Source organism: Nycticebus coucang, chromosome 21 (assembly GCF_027406575.1).
Source record: "Nycticebus coucang isolate mNycCou1 chromosome 21, mNycCou1.pri, whole genome shotgun sequence".
Classification (NCBI taxonomy): domain Eukaryota; kingdom Metazoa; phylum Chordata; class Mammalia; order Primates; family Lorisidae; genus Nycticebus; species Nycticebus coucang.
Window position 1 is genome coordinate 45,299,266 of NC_069800.1, and position 25,071 is coordinate 45,324,336.

General features: G+C 39.3%; 1 protein-coding gene across 5 annotated transcripts in view; it reads left to right on the top strand.

The window, feature by feature from the left end:
* The window catches only part of RALGAPB (Ral GTPase activating protein non-catalytic subunit beta), a 117,313-nt gene extending 94,296 nt beyond the window's left edge, over positions 1–23,017 (top strand). For all 5 annotated transcript variants that reach the window (XM_053573877.1, XM_053573878.1, XM_053573879.1 and 2 more), the window contains 8 exons: positions 877–1,035; positions 4,701–4,866; positions 9,117–9,239; positions 10,760–10,896; positions 13,400–13,508; positions 14,691–14,769; positions 18,297–18,445; positions 18,907–23,017. In XM_053573877.1, the coding sequence (XP_053429852.1) occupies positions 877–1,035; positions 4,701–4,866; positions 9,117–9,239; positions 10,760–10,896; positions 13,400–13,508; positions 14,691–14,769; positions 18,297–18,445; positions 18,907–19,100 (1,116 nt within the window). In that variant the 3' untranslated portion in view covers positions 19,101–23,017. The remainder of the gene's footprint in view (positions 1–876; positions 1,036–4,700; positions 4,867–9,116; positions 9,240–10,759; positions 10,897–13,399; positions 13,509–14,690; positions 14,770–18,296; positions 18,446–18,906) is intronic.
* Positions 23,018–25,071: the final 2,054 nt, after the last annotated feature.

Below are 25,071 nucleotides of genomic sequence, written 5' to 3' on the forward strand. Positions count from 1 at the left end.
TGTGTGTTTGTGTTTTTTAATTAATTAATTATTTTATTTTTTTTTTTTTGAGACAGAGTCTCAAACTGTCACCTTAGGTAGAGTAACATGGCGTCATAGCTCACAGCAACCTCAAACTCCTAGACTTAATCCATCCTCTTGCCTCAGCCTCCCAAGTTGCTGGGACTCCAGGTGCCCGCCACAACACCTGGCTATTTTTTGGTTATAGTTGTCATTGTTTGGCAGGTCCGGGCTGGATTCGAACCCCCCCTCTCCGGTATATGTGGCTGGCACCCTAGCCACTTGAGCAACAGGTGCTGGGCCTAATTTATGTTTTTAATCTACCTATGATAGTACTTCACTAGGTTCTGGTATTTATGAATAAAGCTGCTGTAAACATTCATGTGCAGGTTTTGTGTGGATATACATTTTTAATTCATGGGCAAATACCAGTATGTGGTGCAATTGTAGGGTAAGATTATGTTTAGCTTTGTGAGAAACTACCAAACTGTCTTTCAGAGTGGCTGTAAGATTTTGCATTGCCACCATCAATGAATGAGGAAAAATGCATTGAAAATACTATATCTAGAGAATTAGATTATACTATTTAATGTATACTGTATAATATGATATCGCTATTATAGAGAAAATATGGTCCAAAATTACATATGCAATATAACAATCTCAATTATTTTTTTAAAAAGGAACTGCAACAACTGGAAAGAAGTCTACAAAAATATTAAATAATTTCTTTAGTGTAGGATTGTGGTTGTGCTTATTCCTGCCATGTTATAATATTTTTTCAATGAATTGTTACTAAACCATGAGCAAGTATTACTTTTATAATTAGATTAATAAAAAGAAATAATAATTGCTCCTTTCTTCCTTTGGTGGTAGGAACCTACAAATAGTCGTCTACCTCCTCACCTTATTGCACTTGATTCCACGATACCTGGATTTTTTGATGACGTTGGGTATCTGGATCTCTTGCCATGTCGTCCTTTTGACACAGTTTTTATTTTCTATATGAAGCCAGGTCAGAAAACGAACCAAGAGGTAAGAATTATGAAAACAAAAAAAATTTTTTCATAATTTTTTGTGCTACAAATGTATTTTGTCTTAAAGAAGGAAACTGAAGCAAAATTAATATATGCAGTTTATTTGGGCCAAGATTGAGGACTGCAGCCTGGGAAACACAGGAAAGTGTCCTGGAGACTAAAGGAAAGGCTTAGAGTGTTCAGAGAGATGGGGGTAATTGGGAGATGGGGGTAATAATAAAAGTTCTTTGTCAGAAATTCTCATTGGTTTACAGAAATAACATTTATCAGTGATTGGCTATACATTGTTGAACTACAGGGTATGAGTCCAGTGCCCAGTGTAGGCATTGTTAGATTAATTTGTAGCTATTAGTGTCAGTACTCAATCTAGACTTCATACAGCAGGCAACCTGGAAATGATTACTTAGTTTGAAGGTGGGGAGAGTAAGACATGACTGCTGTCACATTTCAGTGCTTTGTTGGGCCTAATAATGTAAAGGGGCCTTGGATTTGTCAGATAAAGTTTCCTTCCTTTTTCATATACAGAATTCTACTATGGTTTGCACTTGTCCATGGTAAGAAATTAATATTTTATACTTGACGCTAAAGACTTATTATGAAATATCATTTCAAAAACTGAATTAAGGGCGGTGCCTGTGGCTCAGTCGGTAAGGCGCCAGCCCCATATACCGAGGGTGGCGGGTTCAAACCCGGCCCCGGCTGAACTGCAACCAAAAAATAGCCGGGCGTTGTGGTGGGCGCCTGTAGTCCCAGCTACTCGGGAGGCTGAGGCAAGAGAATCGCTGAAGCCCAGGAGTTGGAGGTTGCTGTGAGCTGAGTGATGCCATGGCACTCTACCGAGGGCCATAAAGTGAGACTCTGTCTCTACAAAAAACTGAATTAATTGAAACCATGATGCTTAGGGTTCTGAGTCTTTTGACCAGTAAGGAATGTGGTTTAGACAGGAGTTTTAGCATACCTCTTCCCTTTAAGAAATTCATATTCCTAAGACAAAAGAAACTAAAGTACACAAAGTTAGTCACAGAAAACTAAAGCTAAACCTAATTGCTTAGCTTAAATAACAGCATAAATATTTACTGAACATTTTCCTTGTGGCTCAGTCTGCCAGGGAGAAGTTAACAACGAGTTTTCCCCTTGATGAGCTCACCTGCTAGGTAATTTCACAAGCAAATCAATTCAGTTAAGACATGCATAGTATGCAGTGGGGGAAATAACACCTGAAATAAAGGATAAAAACAGAACACTATGTGAGAGACAACTGGATATGTATAACAAAGAGAGTGGGAGAAGGATGAAGAAATATGTAAGAGGTGAGAATGGAAAGCTGAGAGCAAGGGGCAGATTTGTTGAAACTTCTGTTGCAAATGAATAGTGGAAACATGGAACAGGCAGGCAGTTAACTAACTGTGACTAGAAAAGGGCCAGTGAAGATTTGTAAAATGTAGTATTTGGATGTGCAGGACACTGTAGCTATATGATGTTAGAATGTTACGCTAATCATTATAAGCCCATTACCTAATGAAATTAGCATACCTTAAGGAATGTACCAAAGTCACAAAATGTTTACACTAAGATGTACTATTTCAAATTATTGATGAGCTATTAGAAAAGATTGATTTATGAGAAAGTTCATTTCATGTTATTGATTCAATAAATATTTACTAAGTGTCTGCTGTTAGGTACCAGGGTTACAGTGGCAAACAAGATCTGTAAGATTTCTGGTCTCCTAAAACTACTGTAGAGAGAAGACAAATGATTAAACCACCATAGTAAATATACTGATAGGGGCGCTAAACATTAAGGCATGTTATAGGAACCAAGACAGGAAAACCTGGCCTGGTTTTAAGGCTGTGTGTCCTGGAGGAAAAGACAATTAAGGTGGTATTTGAGGTATGCATTGACTGTAGTTAAAAAGTCAGACGCTGATTGTTACTGACAAAGTGATAATATGTGTAAATTTTCCAGAGGTAAGAGGGTATTGCATCTTTGTGAAATATGTTACAGGATATGCTTGGAGCTTGGGAGAAAGTGACCTGCTGGTAGCCAGGGATGAGACTGGTGGGCTCAAGTATTTTTGAAGAACCTCAGTAAAATAGGATTAATTACAGAGATTAGGGATCTGTTTTGAAGGAAGTTTAGTGCATTGTTCACATGAGAATAGTGGAGCCATTTTTTCTCCTACTTGTAAAAGAAGACACAAACCCTTGTGGTAACTCCTAAACCATTTCAATTTCCTTCAGTTCCTAGGGGCTGAGGGTGGCAAGGAAACAGTGAAGGTTTCCTGAGGCCTCCTTTGGAACGGCTGCAACCTGCCTTCCTAGCCTCTTTGTAGGTTTAGATTAATTTTGGCTGTCAGCAAGTGCCCTGCAAGTTAAATTTGATTCACTTATTGCTGCATGACTAAATTTTCAGAAATTGTTTATTTAAATGTTTTTCTTCTAGATAAAAATGTTAGTTGTAAAAACAGAAACTGTCAAATTACTTTCCTGTCACTGAAGAATATGAAGGGTGAATTAAATAGGTATACTTCTAAAGACACCAGCTCTGTGTTTAAGAGGTGGTGACCCGGCAGTGATGCCCAGTGGAAGTAATGGCTATAACGTCTTATGTTTTGACTTTGACAGGCTTGTCTTAAGAATGGTATCAGTGATCTGTGCATTGGCTGCCTCAGACATTTAGGGAAGCTTTTTAAAAATAGTGATTTTAGAATCCTACCTTTGCTGATTGTAATGTGGGTCTAGAACAATCTAAGGGAATCTTATTTTTAGGAAATTCCTCAGGTGATTTTGATATACTCTCCTATACCTACTCCCTACCCCTTTAAATTTTCAATTTAGAGAAGAATTTATTTTCTTTATTTTAGAAGTGAGCTTTTCAACAACAGCAGTATTGCCATTTAGGGGAGGTAATTCTTTGTTGTAGGGGCTGTCCTATGTATTTTAGAACATCTAGCCACATCTTTGGCCTCTACCCATAGATACTAGTAGTGTGCCCCACTAGTTGGGGACAACAATTACAAAATGTTCCCTGCAGAGGAAAATCACCCCCAGGTAAGAAGCACCGCTTTAGAATGAAAGGCTCTTTCTGAGGCCAGTACACAGCCAAAGCATCACTTAGTGAAGAGGAGAGAACCTACTGCTTCCTTTGTTTTTCCTGGAGTGGCTGTATTCTCTCCTTTGAACAAAGAGAAGTATATTGTCACCCTTATTTATTAATTAAACCTAATCTTCATTGGATTTTTAGAAGATTTGTACTTTATAGCATTTGTCAAGATTTATAATTAATCACATACTTATATAATATTTCTCATTAAACAGTGAACTCTGTGAAGGCAGGGACCTATTTGGCTGGTCCAGTTTTACTAGGAAGACGCTAAAGGCTGTGCTTGCACTGTCTCGTTTTATCTTCACAACCGTTACTGTTATCCCTACTTTATGGATGACGAAACTGAAACAGTGAGATTAGGAAATTTGATCAAGGCCCAGCCATTCCAAATCTTGTAACTCCAGAGCATGCATTTTTCACCACAGTGGTAAATCCTCAGATTTATTCTGAATTTGGACTTGATTTGTCATAAGCTTCAAAGCTAACCAATTTTTATGAAGATTTATTTTGATTTTTTTTGTTCCCTTTATTATAGCTGATGATTGGTATGTATTTCAGATTTTAAAGAATGTGGAGTCTTCCAGAAATGTTCAGCCACATTTCCTAGAATTTTTGCTCTCCCTTGGCTGGTCAGTAGATGTGGGCAGACACCCTGGTTGGACTGGGCATGTTTCCACTAGCTGGTCTATAAACAGTTGTGATGATGGTGAAGGATCTGAACAAGGTAAAATTCATAATCATTATTTGTTTGTTTCTTGGAGTTTTTTTTTTTTTGTCCTTTTCCCCCTTCCTTTACTATGAATTTGTAGAAATTTGAAACAAGAAATTTGTTTCTCGTTTTTTTTTTGTTCTTTTCCCCCTTCTTTACTATGTATTTGTAAATCTTGTTAAAAATACAAAACCAAACAGGTATATAATGGACAAGTTTCCTTTCCTATACACAGATACTATCTGTGTATGTGAAAGATATATATGTGTGTGTATATACACATATAATGATAGGGTGATAAATACAGAATTAATGACTTAATTATTACAATACTGATAAGTTGGCTAGGTGCAATGGCTCATGCCTGTAATCCCAGCACTTGGGAGGCCACGGCAGGTGGATTGCCTGAGCTCACAGTTTTGAGACGAGCCTGAGCCAGAGCAAGACCTCGTCTCTAAAAATAGCTAGGTGTTGTGGCGGACACCTGTAGTCCAGCTCCTCGAGAGGCCAAGGCAGGAAGATCACTTGAGCCCAAGAGTCTGAGGTTGCTGTGAGCTGTGACAACATGGCATTCTATCCAGGGCAACAAAGTGAGACTGTCTCAAAAAAAAGAAAAAAACCACTGATACTGATAAGTCCCTTTTTTATAGTATGAACAAACAAATTCAGTTTTATGTAAAAATACTGTAATAAATATAGATCATTTATCTTAAACAGTATAGCTTCCTAACAAATGTTTTGTCTAGTAAATAGTTTTCTATATTAACAGATATGTTTTATAGACTTTGTGGCTATCAGAAGAGTCACATTAGGTTACATTCTTGGGATACTCTATAGGGGTCCTCAAACTACAGCCCGCAGGCCACATGCAGCAGTGTGATTGTATTTGTTCCCGTTTTTGTTTTTTTACTTCAAAATAAGATATGTGCAGTGTGCATAGGAATTTGTTTATAGTTTTTTTTGTAAACTATAGTCCAGCCCTCCAATGGTCTGAGGCACAGTGAACTGGCCCCCCTGTTTAAAAAGTTTGAGGACCCCTGTGAGTCGAGCATATCCTTTGTAGTAAACAGTTGGCTACCTCTGAGAGTCCCCTGCTCATCCCTACAAATCCTCCTGAGGAGCTGTAATTAGGATAACAAGTACCAGAGGAAGTCTGAATTTAAACTAAAGACTTTTGCCCCAACTGGCTAATGATATTTGTTCTTGGGCTTCTGGTGTTAGTGGAATGTTAATATTATCTTTGTGAAGTGGGTAGTGCCTATGTCCAGTGCACATTATTCATTTTGATAAATCTTATCAGTTGGATATTTATGGCTGCCAAGTACAGAACACCTGACCCAAATTGGCGTAGATTTTGGAGGTCATTTATTGCCTCATGTCTAAAAATTCCCAGAAGTTGGCTTTAAGTTTTTGGTGTTATTTGATTAACTTTCCTGTTTATTTTTTACAGTTTTTCTTTAGATCTGTGTTCTGGATGTTAGCTTTGTCCCTAGCCTAGCTTCTTTCTCAGTGCAGGCAGACAGTTGCAGGTTTTATATTCATGTGCCACGCTAGCCTGAAGAGGAGAGATTAGCCAGGTCTGGGTATCCCCTGCTCTCTAATTCCTGAGCTGCACAGTGATTAGACTGTCCTGAACCTGTCCCTGTGGCAGGAGAGATGGAATGACCCCAGTGGAGAGATGCTGACAAGTTAGAACTGAGAGGAAGGGACAGTCCTACTGCTCTGCACTTCACGGCTTCTGGAGAGAAGGGGCAGGTGGGGTGAGGGCTGGGGCAGTGACTTCAGTGTCTACATCATAGATACAAAGTGCCTATACCAGGAGTCCGCAAACAAAGCCCAGGCCTGTTTTATTAAGCTTTGTTGGAACGCAGCCACACTCTCCTTTACACACTATCTATGACTGTGTTCGTGCTGCAATGGCAGAATTGAGTGGTTGTGGCAAAGACCATAAGGCCTGCAAAACCTAAAATGACTTTACTGTCTGATCCTTTACAGAAAAAGTTTGCTAACCTTTAGTCTTAACTTCCTATTTGCTGCACCTTCAGCAGCATTAGGTATCTTCCAATTTATTAGGTGAGAGATTTTCTGTTTTTAATTATGATTAATAGTATCTTTTCATATTTTTCCTTTCTGAGAGTTACTTCTTCATTTCCTTTGCATAATTTTTTGTCAGCTTTTGACCTTTTATGTATTATTGGAAGGACTTTGAGTTCATTTTAATTGTAACTATATTAGCTTTTAAGAGTATTTCTTTTGTTGGGCGGTACCTGTGGCTCAGTGGGTAAGGTGCCGGCCCCATATACTGAGGGTGGCAGCCAAACTGCAACAAAAAATAGCTGGGCGTCGTGGCAGGCTCCTGTAGTCCCAGCTACTCGGGAGGCTGAGGCAAGAGAATCGCCTAAGCCCAGGAGTTGGAGGTTGCTGTGAGCCGTGTGACGCCTTGGCCCTCTATGGAGGGCGATAAAGTGAAGCTCTGTATCTACAAAAAGGGGGTGGGGGGACATTTATTTTGTTAATTCAGCCATGCCAGCTTAGAGCAGTTATCACTAAAACTGTACCTTTTTATCTGCCGTCACTGACCCCTGGGGAAGGTGGAGCAGAAGCAGAGCTGAGGAGCAGTATAGAGACCAGGAACAGAAATGCCTTGCATGCAAGAGTCCGCACGCACACACACCCCCAGCGTTAACTCCCTTCACAGGGACTGCGATGGTCTTCCTTTTGATCATTTACCTGTTTGAAAAGGACTGCTTTCTTTTTTCTTTTCTTTTCTTTTGCTATAACTTCATTCATAAACTTTGATTTCCCTATTTCCCCCCATACTGTATTGTGAGCATTTTTCTTTTTTACTAAATAATCTTTGAATCTGTTGATCTCACAGCTTGCAAATGCCAAATGCTTCCTAATCCTAATGAGACCTCCAGCAGGGGAAAGAGTAGTGACCTTCACTCCCCCACCCTTCCCAGTCTGTCCTGCATCTTTGAAAGAGAGTTATTTATAGGGACCTATCAACTGGGTGATTCCCTCCTACATTAATATAGTTTTGTGGCTTCCTTCCTAAGGGTGAGGTGGCCCTACCTACTCTTAGATGATCTACCCTTCTCCCCATCCCAAATCCCCAGAGACAAAGGGAAAAGCAGGGCCACTTAATTTAGCTTGAAGGCAATGCCATAGGCATCCAAAAGGCACAGACCCCCTGTGCATCCACTCTTTGCCTGGGAGAGGTGGAAAGAAAGGCCTTGTTGAACAAATAAAATATCCCTGAGGCTCTGAAATTATCGTATTTGCCAAGAATGGAGTAACATATGACAGGCCTTTATCTTCACAGCCACCCAAATACTTGATCCCATCATCATCCACATTTTGCAGATTATCTACATCAGATGGTGTGGTGTCAAATAGGATGCCAAGACCTATTGCTTTTCAAATTTTGCAAGCCTGAAGACTCATTAATTCCCACAACAATCCTAAGTTATCTGGTAAAATTTTTATTTCCATTTTGCAGATGAGGAGCTTGAGTTCAGAGAGTTTGATATTTTATCCAAATTATAAGTTAGTTTCTGGTCCAATCAGGATTCCAACCAGATTAACCATGACCTTACCAACCTTGCAACCCTAAGCATGAATCCGTGGACCTGTCTCCCATTTGAGACTCAAGGCTTGCAACAGGGTCCCTTAATGGGGAATTCAGTGACCCACAAGCACACTTTTCATTTACCCTGGACGTAAGGACCACACTCCCAACACACCCAGAACCTGTAAGGCTGGAGAATGGAGACCTCCTTGACTATTCACCCTGACTTCCTCCATCATTGTAAACTACACATGATCCTCTGACACCCCTTTCTCCATCACCTCCCCAGAAACCACCTCTGTCCACCCAGAACTTGGGAAAACCAGGTACACTGTGGTGAAGGTTCAAGCCTGCTTTCTTTAGCTGCATCCAGCAGATGAGTTAAAGGCCCTGCTGATCAGAAGTGGTCTGATACAGAGTCATTTCATTTGTTTTCTTTTCCTATGATTATCCTTGTTCCTACAGAGTCATTTCAGAAACCACGAAGTTAAGATTTTATGATCTAAAATAATGATTTTGTATATAAGGACATTTAATGAACATTATAACTTTTTATTCTTACACACTAATTGGTCTTGGAAACATGTCTTTGTTATTTATTATCCCTTTATTAACCAGTAACTGTTTCATGAAGCATGATGATACTGTTTTTTTCCTCACTTTTCAAGCAATAATATACTGTTTTTTGTTCTAGATGAAGTGATTTCCACTGAAGATATTGGAGCTAGCATTTTCAATGGCCAGAAGAAGGTGCTATATTACGCTGATGCCCTTACGGAAATAGCTTTTGTAGTTCCTTCTCCTGTGGAGTCCTTAAGTAAGAACTTTTTTTTTTTTTTAAGAGATAGGGGGAGGGGATCATTTTAGGATCCATTTTTGTATTTCTGGTTTGTTCAGTATTATTGCATTGGAAGAGATGTTGAAGTGATCTGAGGAATTCTTTAACTTCTAAGGCATTATAACTATTAGATTATACAAAGGTATAAAATGTTACCTTCTCTTAGCTTTCTTATGGAAGGTAGTTAAAGACAGGCAGACTAACCCTCTAATAATATTTATAAAATGAAGGAGTCCCACTTCAACCTATTTTGTCTTTCTTTAATTAATCAGTACATAGAAGGCCTGTTTTCCAGTTTGCTTATTTCTTTCTTGAATTATGAGTGAGCCCTCACTTACTTCTCTGCTCCCATATAAAAGCCTTTATGTGGAACCCCATAGAATCCTACAACTGGAAGGATCTCATAATAGCATCTACCTGAGCACTTAGCAGGAGAAACTCCAACGGCCTAGAAAACGTGGTGGTCAAGGCTGTTTTTCTTAGTCTGATTAAATATATAATCAAAATAATTCAGAGAATAATAATGGTGTTTATTTATTCTTCTTCCTCCTTTTCCTCCTCTTCCTCCCTTTTTTTTTTTTTTTTTTTTTGAGACAGGGTCTCACTCTGTTGCCCAGGCTGGAGTATAGAGTATAGTGGCATCATCAAAAGTCACTGTAACCTCAAACTCTTGGGCTGAAGAGATCCTTCTGCCTCAACCTCCCAGAGTGCTAGAATTACAGGTGTGAGCCAGCATGCCCAGCCAGCATTTATTATATTCTGTACCTGAAAATTCAAATATTTTCCAGTTTTAACCTGTTATCACCTGTAGAACAGGAGCCAACAAACTATAGTGCACAAGCCAAATACAGCCAAGTGTGGGTTTTCCCTTTTTAAATAGTTATAAAGTATGAAGAAGAATATGCTCTTGTTGGGTCTTTCCCTGGTTTGGTTTCCTTGATTGCACTAATGTACACAGCTATGATTTAACAATAAAAAAAAAAAAGGAAAATTAAAAAATAAATAAAATTAAAAATTAAAAAAAGAATATGCAATGGACACCTATATGGTTATCAAAGCTTAAACTCTTTATTGCCTGATCCTTTATAGAAAAAGATGAAGAAGTCAAGTGTTGCATGGTAATGCAGTCAGTATTTTAGCCAGTTCCAATATTCAGTGTTTGGCTGCCCTTGTACTCATTTTCTGAATGTTCTAGATAGAAGCAACACTTTGTTGTTTTTTTGTTTGTTTGTTTGTTTTGTAGAGACAGAGTCTCACTTTATGGCCCTCTGTAGAGTGCCGTGGCCTCACACAGCTCACAGCAATTTGCAACTCTTGGGCTTAAGCGATTCTCTTGCCTCAGCCTCCCAAGCAGCTGGGACTACAGGAGCAACACTTTGTTTTTTAAGTGACTTAAGTTAGACTAGTGGGCACAATTAATTAAAACATTTTTGCTCCAGAGAAGTACTAGGCATTATAATTACTTGTTTTTTTGTTTTTGTTTTTTTTTTACATCATAGCTGATTCATTGGAAAGTAACATCTCGGACCAAGATAGTGATTCAAATATGGATCTTATGCCAGGAATTCTGAAACAGCCATCCCTGACACTTGAGCTTTTCCCTAATCATACAGACAATCTTAATTCCTCACAGAGGGTAAGTCACTTTGTTGATATATACCCAAAAGTTTGTAGTGAAAGCCTGAAAAGCTTTTAATTTTAGCCCAGAGAGTAATTATAGCAGAGTATTGATTCATTAGTAACTCAATTTTTTAAAGTAATATTCTCACAATTTTCTTTTTTTCCACCTGCAGTAAATAGTTCATTCTGCAACATCTTTTACGGTTTTCCTTGATTTCACCATTCTGGTCCTATGTTTAATTCTCTCACCCATTCCCTTTCAAGCTTAGATTTTTATTTGGTCCCTGAAATAACCGCTAAAGGTACAGCAATAGCTGTATGTATCCTATCTTTAATCCTACAGTGTCCAGCTTAAACAAGTGTGACAATATAAAAATGACAATATTCTAGAGAATAGCCCAGCATATGAATAAATATACTGAGGGAGGAACACAGCCCCTACTACAAGAAGTGAACTTTCTACTTTTATACTTCTCTCTTACCTCATCGGCACATGTTATTTCTTTATTTGCCCTCATGATATCTTCTAATCCTTATTGGAAAATAACCCAAGTAAGTAATAGCAAGAGTACAGCATCATGTTTTAAGTGTAAGAAGATTGATTTACAATAAATAATAAAGACAAAAGAAATGTACACTTGACTAAAGCCATTCTTTCATTGTATGGTATTTTAGTTTGGTTTCCTTTTACAGTGAAAATTATTTTTAACAGAAGTATATACGTAAGAGAATATGGGAGAGGTTCATACCTTTAAAATTGATTTAGAAAAAAAGTCAAATTGTATAACACTCCCTAAAGCAGACCGATTTTGCAAAGGAGTTCTTAAAGGTTTCACAAAATATAGTTTAGAGATGAACAAGTGAGTGTTGTGTGGTAAAGTGCAGGTCTAGCCAGATCTAATATTCAGTAATTGGCTACCTTTGTACTTATTTTCTGAATGCCAACATAGGTATTCCTTAAACCTCAGAGACCAACAACTCTTAAAAGCCTCATGTTTTTATTTATACCTATATAGTACTTTATAGACTACTAACAAAATAAAAGAAGCAAACTCATGGAGAAAAAGCAGTTGGCAGAAATTCAACATTCATTCATTATAAAAATTCTCAGTAAGCTGAATAGAACTTCTTTAACTTGATAAAGAAATAACATGCATAAGATGGGGAAGGAAGAAGTAAATCTGTATGTATTTGCAGATGGCATGGTCACATATGTAGAAAACCTTAGAGGAATCTGTTTTAAAAATCTACTACAACTATGGAGTAAGTTTAGCAAGATTCCAGGAAAATAAGAAGGTGTGTTGGGCAAAATTTTAAGATGACTCCCAGTGACCCTTGGGTATGTGTGGAACCTGTGACTATGGTAGGATATCCTATGATTGTTATGTTATTTGGCAAAGAGATTTTGTGAGTTTCATTACTTTGAGTTAAGCAAAAGGGACATTATCCATTATTAAGACTGAACTTAATCACAGGAGCTTTTTAAATCTGAACTGGAAGTCAAAGTAGCAGTAGAAGGCATGATGCCTCTAACTCTGAGTGTGGCTGGACATCTGTCACAGTTTGTCACAGTTTGGGAGAAATCTCTTGGTCACAGTCATTTTCTGTGAATGTTAGAGTAGAAATGAGAAACTGGGGGACTTGCTGAGGACTTGCATGTCATGTTATCTGGTAAAGACATGTATCTCTGTGATTAAAAAAACAGTTTTACTTTAAAAGTTGACCTCAAATATGAGATTCTTCCCTCTCCCATACTAACCTGAATGTGCCTGATCTTCACTGATCTTGGAAGCTAAGCAGGGCCAGGCCTGGTTAGTACTTGGATGGGAGATTCTTCCCGCTGTACACATGATCTTTATTTAGGGCTTTTAGCGCAAACTTAGCTCAGCTGCATGCCCCAAAAGTTGTGTAGCTCAGAGTGCCAGTTTGCTAAAGGGGAGCCACATAGTCCTGTTCGCTTTACAGTGAAACTTAAAGCTGATGAGTGGCAGGAACACTGAACATGGTAGTGAAGGCCCAACAAAGTTTTTTCTTTCTGTTGACGAGAAAAAAGAATGAGGCATAGATTGCGGTAGAAAACATTTAGTCTGAGAACTAGGAATAACTTGATGGAACATTTTAGATATCAGGATCCCCAGGCAAAGTAGTGAAGTCACTGTAACAGGGAAAGCATCCTGCTTTCTGGGCACTAGAGAGATAGACTCAATTCCTTTTACACCCTCAATAAAGACATTGCATATACATTTTCTTTTTATTAATGCAAATATTATTGTTCAGTATTCCTTACCTTTCTTTCTTTGACAGTTTTAGGCCTTCGTTTTTCTCATTCTAGGTTAAGCCTGATAAAATCCAAAGAAGAGGTTTTTTTGCAAATGTATTTCATTCTTTCACTCTTTTTTTCCTAGTGATTTCTTATAACCTGATACTTCCTTCCCTGGGCATCTTGATAAATGTATGACTGGGTAATTTTATTAAGCCATATCTTCTTTTCCATATAACCCCTCTTCTTCCTTACCCAGCTCAGTCCCAGTTCCAGAATGAAGAAACTGCCTCAGGGTCGCCCCGTGCCTCCTCTTGGACCTGAGACAAGAGTTTCTGTAGTTTGGGTGGAACGCTATGATGATATAGGTACTGTATGAGGACTTGTCCATAAATAAAATGACAGTGGACTGATAAGAACTTTCTAAGTGTAAAGGGAGGGGGAGCGTAGGAAGCATGTGGTGGCCAAGAGTTAGTTCTGGAGTTCAGTAGGCCTGGGTTTACATCCAGCTTCACAACTCATTTTCTTTAAGCCTTAGCTTACTCTTTTGTTAAATGGAAGAAATTGTGGCACATTTTTCATAGCTGTGAAGATTTATGAGATTAGCATATGTAGAACTTTTAGTTATTCATATCGATATCACAGTCAGTGGTTTGTTGCAATTGGTGATAGTCATCCCAGGACCTCTGAAAAGGGGAAAGGGAGGCATTGCTCACCCTCTCTCCACAGGTCCAACTGTGTAGTTTCAGTATAAAGATCGATTTGTTCTTAAGAGTTCTGTCATGGCGGCACCCATAGCTCAGTGGGTAGGGCACCAGCCACATACACTGAGGTAGGCGGGTTCAAACCTGGCCTGCTAAACAACAATGACAACTGCAACAAAAAAATAGCCAGGCATTGTGGTCGCCTGTAGTCCCAGCTACTTGGGAGGCTGAGGGAAGAGAATTGCTTAAGCCCAAGAGTTAGAGGTTGCTGTGACGCCACAGCACTCTACCCAGGGCAACATAGTGAGACTCTGTCTCAAAAAAAAAAAAGAGTTCTGCTATGAATAAGTTTCTTACGATTTTTGTTAGCAACATGAGAGCATTAGAAATGCATATTTTATCCATAATCCCATCCAGCCTAGAGTTTGTAGGAAAGTGTGGTAACTACTTTATAACCAAGCCTTCAAAACCATAGAACATAGTCTGGAAGAACTTTCTGCTTTAGATGAAATTAGCTAAAACTGCGGTCCCTAATTCCTGGTCCACAGACCAACACCGGTCCATGGCATGTTAGGAACCAGGCCACATAGCCTCAATGCCTTAGTTCGTCCTCTTGTCCCCCACTGCACATGCCCTGTCAGTGGAAAAATTGTCTTCTGAGCTAAAATATGTCTTGAGGGAGTATTTTTTAATTTATAGGGAATAGTTAGGATTATATATTTTGGGATGGCAGAATCCATGTGTTTGTTGACAACTTGTGTGAAGAGTTTAGGAAATTAGATTTCTTATTATTTGTTTGGAGAAAATGAGGGAGATATTAATTGTAAGGCTATTATTTTCTTCTAGAAAATTTTCCCCTCTCAGATCTGATGGCAGAGATCAGTACTGGTGTGGAAACTACTGCAAATAGTAGCACTTCTCTGAGGTATATGTTTCTTAATTTGCTTAATATACATCAGAATGTCTATGTTTTATATATCGATTGCAGCTTACTAAAGAAATAATTACATGAAACGGAAGGGTTGTAGGGACTCGGGTCTGTACCACAGTGTTTAGGGCGCCAGCCACATACACCAGCTTGGGCCTGCTAAACAACAATGACAACTCCAACAGCAAACTAGCCGGACATTGTGACGGACACCTGTAGTCCCAGCTACTTGGGAGGCTGAGGCAAGAGAATTGATTAAGCCCAAGAGTTTGAGGTTGCTATGAGCTGTGATGCCACGGCACTCTACCGAGGGTGACGTAATAAGACTTTGTCTTATAAGAAAAAAAAAAGGATTGTAGGCATAAGGAATAAATAGAGAAAATGAATCAAAGAAAGAAGAGTTTATGCATAAATGCACAAGGTTATCAAATTAACAAGGATTTTTTTTTTTAGCCCATTCTGTTGAGGTAGGATTGACATACAAAAAGCTGTGCATATTTGATATATACTTGTGAAAACCATCACCACAATCTATGCCATAAATAAAATAAATCCATCACCTCTAAAATTCTCCCCTGCCCACTTTTTATTAACATTAGAATTTTTTGATAACACTTAACATACGATCTACCCTCATAGCAAATTTTTAAGTACAGTGTACGTGCAGTATTATTAACTGTAGCCATTATGCTGCAGTTGATCTCTAGGACTTACTCATTTTGAAAGTTTTTACTTTCTAACTAATACCTCATTTCCCCCTCCCTCCAGCCCCTGGCAACTACCATTCTATTCTCCGCTTCTGAGTTTGACTGTTTTAGATTCATCATATAAGTGGTAGCATGTTGAATCTGTCTTTTTGTGCCTGGCTTTTTTCACTTAGCATAATGTCCTCTAAGTTCATCCACGTAGTCACAGATGGCAGGATTTCCTTGTTCTTTAAGGCTGAATAATACTCCACGGTATGTATATGCCATATTTTCTTTACCCATTTAACTGTCAGTAGATATTTTGGTGGCTTCCATGTCTTGGCTATTGTGAATAATGCTGTAGTAAAATGGGAGTGCTGAGATCTCTTTGAGATCCTGGTTTCAGTTCCTCTGGACATATACCCTGAAGTTGAACTACTGGATCACATGTTAGTTTCATTTTTCATTTTTTGTGAAACTGCCACGCTGTTTTCCATAATGGCTGTACCAGTTTATATTCATACCAACAGTATACAGGGTTCCCTTTTCTCCACATTCTCAGCAACACTTGTTATCTTTTTTTTTTTTTTTAATGGCCATCCTAACTGGTGTGAGGTGATACCTTATTATGGTTTTGATTTGCATTTCCCTGATGATTAGTGATGTTGAGCATCTTAGTTAGGATTTTTAAATGGTATAAGTAATTGCTATTTTACATTTATCTATGGCAAAACAAAAAATGGAGAAGCAGAGGCAATTAAGTATTAATGAATACCATGGCAATAGGATAGCAATATTAGGTAGAAATAATATAGTTACACTGATGAAAACAAACTGGTTAAATAATAGTTAAAATATCCTAGTCATATGAGCTGTTTAATTGAAAAATATTTCTAAGTAAAATGTAATAGTAACTTTATTAATCCTGTTAAAATTCCTGTTTTACCTGCCCATATACCAGAAGGATAAAAGAGAATAATCTGATTCCAAGAATAGTCACAATGTATTCTGTATAGGTTTTATAGTGTTCAAGGCCTTTTGCTGCCTTGTGTTTGGGTTACAACGCAGGAGTCACTGTTAACATTCCTGTTTTACCGGTGGGATAAAATAGGCTTGTAGAGGTTATTCCTCAGTATCACACATCCAGTAAATGCAGGGCAAAGCTTTCTGAATCCAGGCCTTTGACTTCAAATGCTAACCTCATCTGTTGTATCATGCAGCTACGCTCAAAAATCAGTATTTTAACTTGAAGTTCCTTATAATTACATAATCAGATTCTAATTGCTTATAAGATGTACTTATTCTAGCTTTGTTAAATTACTGAAATATTCAATGTGATATTGAAATATCACAAAAATGGTTAATTTTAACATTGCTATTTTAAAGAAATTTCTAGAAGAGGCAAGTCATTCTTAAAACTTTCGCTTTTTCTGAGGCAGGAGAATTGCCTAAGCCCAGGAGTTGGAGGTTGCTGTGAGCTGTGTGACGCCACGGCACTCTACCGAGGGCAATAAAGTGAAACTGTCTCTACAACAACAAAAAAAAAACTTTCAGTTTTTTATGCTGAAATGTTTTAAAATAAATTACATATCTTGACATTCTAAATACCTCAGTATGCATCTCTAAAAAGTAAGAACACTTTTCAGACAACTAAAGATAAATTATCACAGTAATAATCATATTCAAGTTTCTCCATTTTCCCTAAAATACCTTTTACAATTGGTTTGTTCAAACCAGAATTCACTCCAGGACCATGCATCTGGTATTAATTCCTCCAGTCTGTGTTATTACAGAGTAGTCTTTTTTTTTTTTTCTTTTTCTTCATGTTACTGACTCGCTAAAGAAATTATAGAACAATTGTCATGAAATTGACTTTTCTAAAACTAGTTTGGATGAGAACTTTACCTGTCATAGACTGTTTTGCTATTGTTTTAATGTTTTTTAGGTCACAGGTTGTAATACAATTCAACTGTAAAATTAGTATTTTATTGGTAGTTTTGCAAAATTTAGAATTTGTTTTGGGGACAGAATTATTCTAGGATCGATTTCTTTTTTTAAATGTCTTGAAAGATTCAGTGTTGCTTTGGCTAATATTACTTATATAGAAAGAAAGCTCACTGTATGGCAGAATTCCCACCCCCCACCCCCACCACCCCGCCAACATGTAGCATCACAGGTAACACAGCATCTCTAGATGGGTTGTCTGTCCCTGACATGTGATGTGTAACTCACTCTTCCATAGTGCAGTTGCTGACATTAGCATCTAGCTGTGGCACTTTATCACCCCCACTGAGGAGGACACTTACAGCTGGCTCAGACTAATGGCCCATATAACTGCCTCCTCCCACTTTGGAAAAAAAATTTTATTAGGGATTCCTATAATGGGCCTAAATTGTATTCCTGCTCCAAGATACCAGCCTTGATTGTACTAGAATTTCCTGTACTCTTATTATCAGAAACACTTTTGTCCCCTATATGAGGGAACTAAGAAAGTTTCATAATCTAAAGTTCCTAGATTCTTAGTTCCCCACAATACAGTTTTCTGGCCTTTCCTTCTACCCTATGTCCCCAGTGGTTTTCTAAGCATATTTTTTCATTCTCTTTTTGTTAGCTTAGAAAGCCTGACCCCAATAATGGGCATTATTAGTGTTATAGAAGGCAGGCAAGTATTATAGTTAGCATCAACATGGTTTTTCAGAAAGAGGATTCTGAGCAGCCTGACCCCTTCACTTTTCTCAAACCACTGCCTGGCAGCAGGTCCCCTTGGTATGGGTATGCTGCATTTGGGGGACTTTGACTCTTGCGTGTCTGGTATTAAAAAAGTTTTCTTTTCTTAAGATCTACGACTCTTGAAAAAGAAGTTCCTGTTATATTCATCCACCCTTTAAATACTGGATTATTCCGGATAAAAATTCAAGGAGCCACTGGAAAATTTAATATGGTCATCCCTCTTGTGGATGGGATGATAGTCAGCAGACGTGCTCTTGGTAAGGTCTTCATGTGTGATGAAGGGATAAAGGATTTTTCCTCTTTAACATTTTATAAACCCAAAAAGAAGTAAAATAAAGAAATTATGATGTTACTCAATAAGTTCTACATGTAGAAAATGCCATGGCTCTTGTTAAGAAGGGAGCATATTTTGTTCTATTTTAAAGTACCCTAATCTATTAAGTACAAGTAGAACTTGATAAACTCTTAGTATTAGCTGTTTATGATCCAGGGCAAGAGATGGATTGTCAGACTAGATTTTGGTTGTCTTTTTCCTTGTCTGTGTATGTTTCTTCTGACAGTTTTATCTTAGTGCTGTGTCTGTTACCTCTCTGGGGATGGGAAATTATGCAAATTGAATGAAAGAGTTTAAGTAAGCTGAGAATAGTTCACCTGAATACTGATAGTCCACCTAACTGACTGATTGTTAACGTTTATTTTACAACTGTCTGTTTTCAAGGCTTTCTGGTGAGGCAGACTGTAATTAACATTTGTAGAAGAAAGAGACTGGAGAGTGACTCCTACAGTCCACCACACGTGCGCCGGAAACAGAAAATCACCGACATTGTCAACAAGTATCGGAACAAGCAGTTAGAGCCAGAGTTTTATACTTCACTTTTCCAGGAGGTCGGACTCAAGAACTGCAGTTCTTAGGCCACTGTTGGTCTAGGACTATGGAACTCCAGTTTGGGGACTATAGTATCAAAGCAAAACAGTTTGATAGGTGATCACTGTAAAAATAAAAACAAATCACTCCCCAGAGCTTACTGTTTAATCACCAGAATAGAAGAAAGAAACACATTATAAACCCATTTGATAGAAGACTTTTGACTTTCTAGTGAAATGGGCTCCCAGGCACAATCATATTCTTGCCGGTAATGACGATAATACATTTTAGCCATAAACTTTATTTTAAAAGTGACAGTTTTAGTTAAATACAAGCCTTTTGAGGAGAAAGGCTTTTATGCATCTCAGTTAAACACATGCATTGGTAGTAACAACAAATTTTCAAATTAGAAGTTGAAGATAGTTTTATACCTCACTTTTTAGGAGGTTGTATTCAGAATTAAAATTCAACTCAGAATCTTTCAGGACATTTAAAGAGTCACGTTGATAGCATGAAGGATAAGGAATGAAGCTCAACCTTCTGCTCACGTGTAGGTCCAAGTCATCCAGCTATCAAACTGGCCAAAAGAAAAGAACATAAATGTTTTTTGCTCAGATAAGAAGTCTAAAATATTAAAATATTTCATATTTTTTCTCCACATTTCAAAAAGTTGTCATTCTCCTCACTGCATGAGTCTGTGTGAGGCCTCAGTTTCTGGGTGACCCAGGAACATCTAACATGGAGGCATGGTCTTGTTCTAATGGGGATGCAGGTGAAGCTTGTGGGGTTAGAAGTTGTAAGACAGTAATGACACCTCCACTCTCTCCATTATTGTCCAGTCTGGTGACATAATGATGGATTAAACATTTGTGATTCATTGATTGAATATCAAGAAGTGTAAATTCATAATAGGGGTTGAAAATTATTTGGTTAAATCTACTGTCTCTTATTTCAGGACCAAGCAGCAGACTGCAATAGTTTATAAAGGATTCTAATTTGGGGTTCAGAAAGTAGCCTCTCAACAATATTCTGATCTCTCCCAGAGAGCTTACTGGATTCCATTCATAATGTTTCATCAACTGTTAGTGACCACCTCCTTGGGTGGCTACTGTTAGAAATGGCTGTTGTCATGTGTTTTTGGACCTCGCCGGCTGAAGACACAGCAAATCCCTGCCAGGGTTTTGGAAATACTTCTGTTACCTCGCTGCTACTTTTCTGCCAGGGATAAAACTTTTTGAGGTGGCCAGACCCAGAACATCTTTATAAGGATTCCTGTTACAGTGCTGCAGTATACACCGCTTGTTTCTCCTGTTCTCATGTGTTTTGTTCTTTAGTAAGATTATTTTATGTTAAGAAAATAAGTGACTTGAAGTCCAAAGAGGAATGATCATAGTTGTATGGGTTGTTTCCATGGTGAAAACAGGAGGAGTGATCATAGTTATAAGGGTTGTTTTCCTACTTGAACAATGATGTCGGTAAATTCTGTAGGACAGGGCTACAATGTTTGATTTGATACTTTGGTAGTCTAGTTAGGGGACAGGGGATAGTATAGGACCTAATTCCCTGTGCAGATAACTCTACTCCAGAAGTATATATTTTGTCATCTATGAGCAAGAAATGTGAGCACAGCGGCTTTTGGTTTTAAGTTTGCCATACCTTTTTCTTCATGTTTGTGTTAAGCTCAGGTAAAGATAACCACCTCCTTCAATGACTCAAATTTCCATTCAGGGTATGATATTATTCAATAATTGATTTTCTTTTTAAGCTGGGCAATAAATTGATATTTCCAAATGGAAGCATGGGGGAGGGGAATGTGTGGTAAAGATGAGCAAGTTCTTCCCTAAAACTGTGTTAAGAGCTCAGCAGGAATAAGGTGAGGTTTAAAGACTTACAAGGTAATTCCAGATTGACATTGCAAGAGGAAAATGGGTCCTTGTTCTAGTTGGAGTGAACAAAGCAGACTATAAAGTGATAGGCAACTTACACCATTCCAGAGGTTAAAAATAACTGAGGTAGATGTACTTCCTCATGTGACTCTTCAGATGAAACTTTACCTTTAACATAGTCTTAATGTCAGAATAATGTTTGGGATGAGTGTTGGGAGTGAGCTTCCTTCAGTCAGCTGTAATTTCTGGAAACTCTGTAATTCTGAGGACTTTGATAAGTGAACAACCACATTGAATGCAGTTTGTGATCTGGGAGACTTTGTGGACTTACAGGGAAGGGGGAATGTGCAGCTCCTGAAGGCATGAAACCTTCAGTGTGGGCAAAGCGAGTGGAATATGGATTACGTATACCTTGCCAGGTGCTGTTCCCTCTGCTCAAAATAACATCTGCCCAAAAAGGGAGTGTGGTAAAAAACTTTGGACCTTTTACTAGTTTGGGTTTAAGTTCATGGTCACTAAATTCACCCAACTGCTTGTGTTGGGTGAATCACTCTGAGTAGAATAATGCTGGAGGAACATATTTAGTACCTACTAATAATACTTAGTAGCTCACTTGATAAATTTACCGTATGTTCAAAACCTTTGGGGGGAAGCCAGAGCCACTTTTGTCTGTGACTTAAACAGTTCAGTTGCTGCTGCGTTTGTCCCAGGTACCCCAGTGGGTGGATGGGTGTGGCATTCTGTGAAGAGGAAATGGAAAGTGTTCCCCGAGAGACAGAAGCAGTCACCTTCCTACTCCCAAGTTTAGAGGAGGGACCCTTTCTCCTCTGTGGTTGGGAGCAGTAAGGACAGTGAGGAGGGCTTTTATCTTTTTAATTCTTTCCTTGTGTAGCTGGCTCTACCTTTTGTCCAGGGCTTCTTTCTAAGACCCCCTCATGTCCAGGGGCCATTAAAGAGGAATAATTACCTCCTCTGCCCCACACAAACACACACGTGTGTGTGCCATTTTCCTTCATTTCCAGATCCTGTATTTCAGGGCAGCCCCTTCTCTGTACTCAAAATGTAAATACAAAATACCTAAACCTTTGGCCAGTAATGTCAGTTGCCTACAGGTTGTATGGAAGAAGCCTTCACAAATGGTTACTTTCTACATAATGCTGCGGAAGCATTTATCAAGCTTTGCAGAATAAGTTTTAGAGAAGCAGGGTCTTTAAGAATATTTATTTATTTTGGAAGGTGGAACTTTACCCAAAGTAGGAGTCAGCCTTGTTGGAAGAAACACGTTTTGTGGTATGTGGTAAGAAGCATATTGGAGGTAATTTGACACTCCTGCTGCCAGTATTTCTCCATTCAGCGTTTAAAAACTCATTCAGGTTTTATCTTCCAAAAAAGGATTTATGTGTTTATGTGAAATGATCATTGGAGTCAGATGGTCTGTTTTTAAGATTTCCAAGACAGCCTCTTCCTGAGATGAAGAGATTAGAGGTGATCCATCCGTACAGTGTGGAATCAAACAGTGGGTTTCTCAGTAGTTCAAGAAGCCATGTACTCTATGGTGTTTTTCTCAGTATATCAACCCATGTTCTATAGATGCTTTTCTTTTTTTAATGGAGAGGGAAAAGGTGTAATTTGGGATTCCACAGTGCCTTGCATATAGTAGGCGCCCAATAAATACTTGTTGAAACAAACCAAGTTTCCCAAGTCCTCAACTCTTGCAGTGACCAAGACATCTTTCTCCTCTGAAGGGCTTGGCAGTTGTGGCTAAAAATCAGCAGTATCATTATTTGCTTGAAATCATATATACAATTTGTATGAATTTCAGTATGTTGCCAAGACATGATCTTTTTCTTATTGTATTTTCTGTAAATATTTCTGGCACTGAACTGTAAAGTAAAGGCGACATGTAAATACGAAGGCGTGCCCGTGTCCCCTTGCCTCCTGTGTTTTATCTCCGTTGGTCAGGGAAGAAGGCCCAGAGGTTTGTTTGTATTTATGCCAATCCTTTGCCCAGAAGAAACCCATGGAATATTGAATGTAATACATTTAGTCAATTAAATTTTAAGGAGATTCTTATCTAATAACTTGGTGTGTGCTTTTGGTTACAGGCTGGGGCTTGTCTTCTGTGTGGTGCTCTTAATTTACCCTTTCCATGGGGTGTCCGCTTGGCTTTGGTAACCCTCTATAATTTAGATCTATAGCCTTTCACCCTGATTTTGTAGAGCTTCATGAAATACTCAAAATTCACTTAATTTTAAAAGATAGTTTTTGGCCTTCTATGTTGGAAGGAGCTTGTATAATGAAAATACTGCCAACAGAAGGTCACCTGGGAGCTGGGAATTGCTGAGAGGATGGATGGTTCTCTGTCCTGAGAACAAGGAGGTGCTGGCCATACCCTGCCTGCAGAAAATCTGAGCCCTGCCAGGGCTGGGCAGTCAGGTAAGTGGGGATATGGGAGTCACCCCTAGTCCCACTGCCCCTTCCGTAGGCCAATAGCACATGGTGGGATGAGTGGACCACTTGAGGAAACCGATGAGAACCACCATGATACAGCCTCTCCAAAAGCTGCCCTCTGTCCTGGCATGGACGCAGCATGATGCAGTGGGTTCTTGCCTGCCTTGCCTGCTCTCCGCGGCCCCTCCAGCAGGGACTGGTGCCTAGGGAAGCTGACTGCACAGGGGCTCTGTTTGGTGTCTGGAAAGAGTCCATAGCCAGAAAGTGTGTGTTCAAGCCTTTCTCACCTGTAATGCTCCGTCCTTTCCGACCCCACCCCTTTAGGACCCAATGACAAGAAGTCACCTCTAGCCCCACCCCCCACTCCTGATGGTGCCTGTGCCCTGCGTCTGGTGCACCTTTCCACGGCACGGGCTCTCTTGGATGCACATGTTGTATCTTTTTCCCAAACCTCTTACAAGAACACTGGCCCCCCACATCTGGGCTAGTATGCCCTCAGAACTCTGTTTCTATGGCTGGGCCTTTCTCCCAAGACTGGTATCTTCCTATGCGGGGTCCCTCTCCCGTGTCTCTCCTAGGGTCTACCCACTAAATGGTTCTGCCTGACTTTTCAGCTGCTGTTCATCAACCACAGATGCTGTGGTCTTTTTTTCTTTTTTTAATTGCAAATTAACATGAGGGTATAAACTTTTAGGTTACAATGTTCTCACTTCCAAGGCAAAGTTCAAGTTGTAGAAGAGGCTTTTGCCCACGGGGTTTGCTGAATACCCTTGCATTGTGCAAGGCAAGAGATCCCGCCTAATGCCCTCCCTCTTAGATGCTGTGGTCTTCAAATCAAGTCTGCATCAGAATCACCCTGGTTGCTCATCAGTGTGTTAAGCCCTGAGCCTCACCCTGGCCCCCACAGGTCTGACTGAGTGGATCGGGGGTCTAGGGATTGTCATGTTCCACTTTCCCACCCACCTGCTGGTGGTAACTGAGGCAGATGGCCAAGGAGTGGGCCCCCCAGCATCTATCAGGGGCCCAGAGCTACTTTCCTGCTGTTAAGGTTTAGTAAAGTCTTAACTAACAGGTGAAGACAGAGATGAGGTGGGAGAAGATAAGAATGGCATTTGGGAATGTTCTGCCCACTAAGAAAAAGGAACAAGTTTCACCTTTATAAGTCTGTCACTGAAAACTCGAATAAGGAGAGGTACAGAAGCTTCCAGATGGGAACTTTCTTTTTTTTTTTTTTTTTTTTTTGACACAGAGTCTCACACTCTGCTGCCCAGCTAGAGTGTCATGGCATCAGCCTAGTTCACAGCAACCTCAAACTCCTGGGCGTAAGTGATCCTCCTGCCTCAGCCTCCCACATAGCTGGGACTATAGAAGCCTGCCACAACAGCTAGCTGATTTTTCTATTTTTAGTAGAGATGGGATCTCTCTTGCTCTTTTTTCTTTTTCTTGAGACAAACTCTCACTATGTTGCCCTTGGTAGAGTGCCGTGGCATCACAGCTCATAGCAACCTTCAACTCTTGGACTTAGGCGATCTTCTTGCCTCAGTCTCCCAAGTAGCTGGGACTACAGGTGCCCGCCACAATGCCTGGCTATTTTTTGTTGCAGTTTGGCCAGGGCCGGGTTCAAACCCGCCACCCTTGGTATATGGGGCCAGCGCCCTACCCACTGAGCCACAGGCACCGC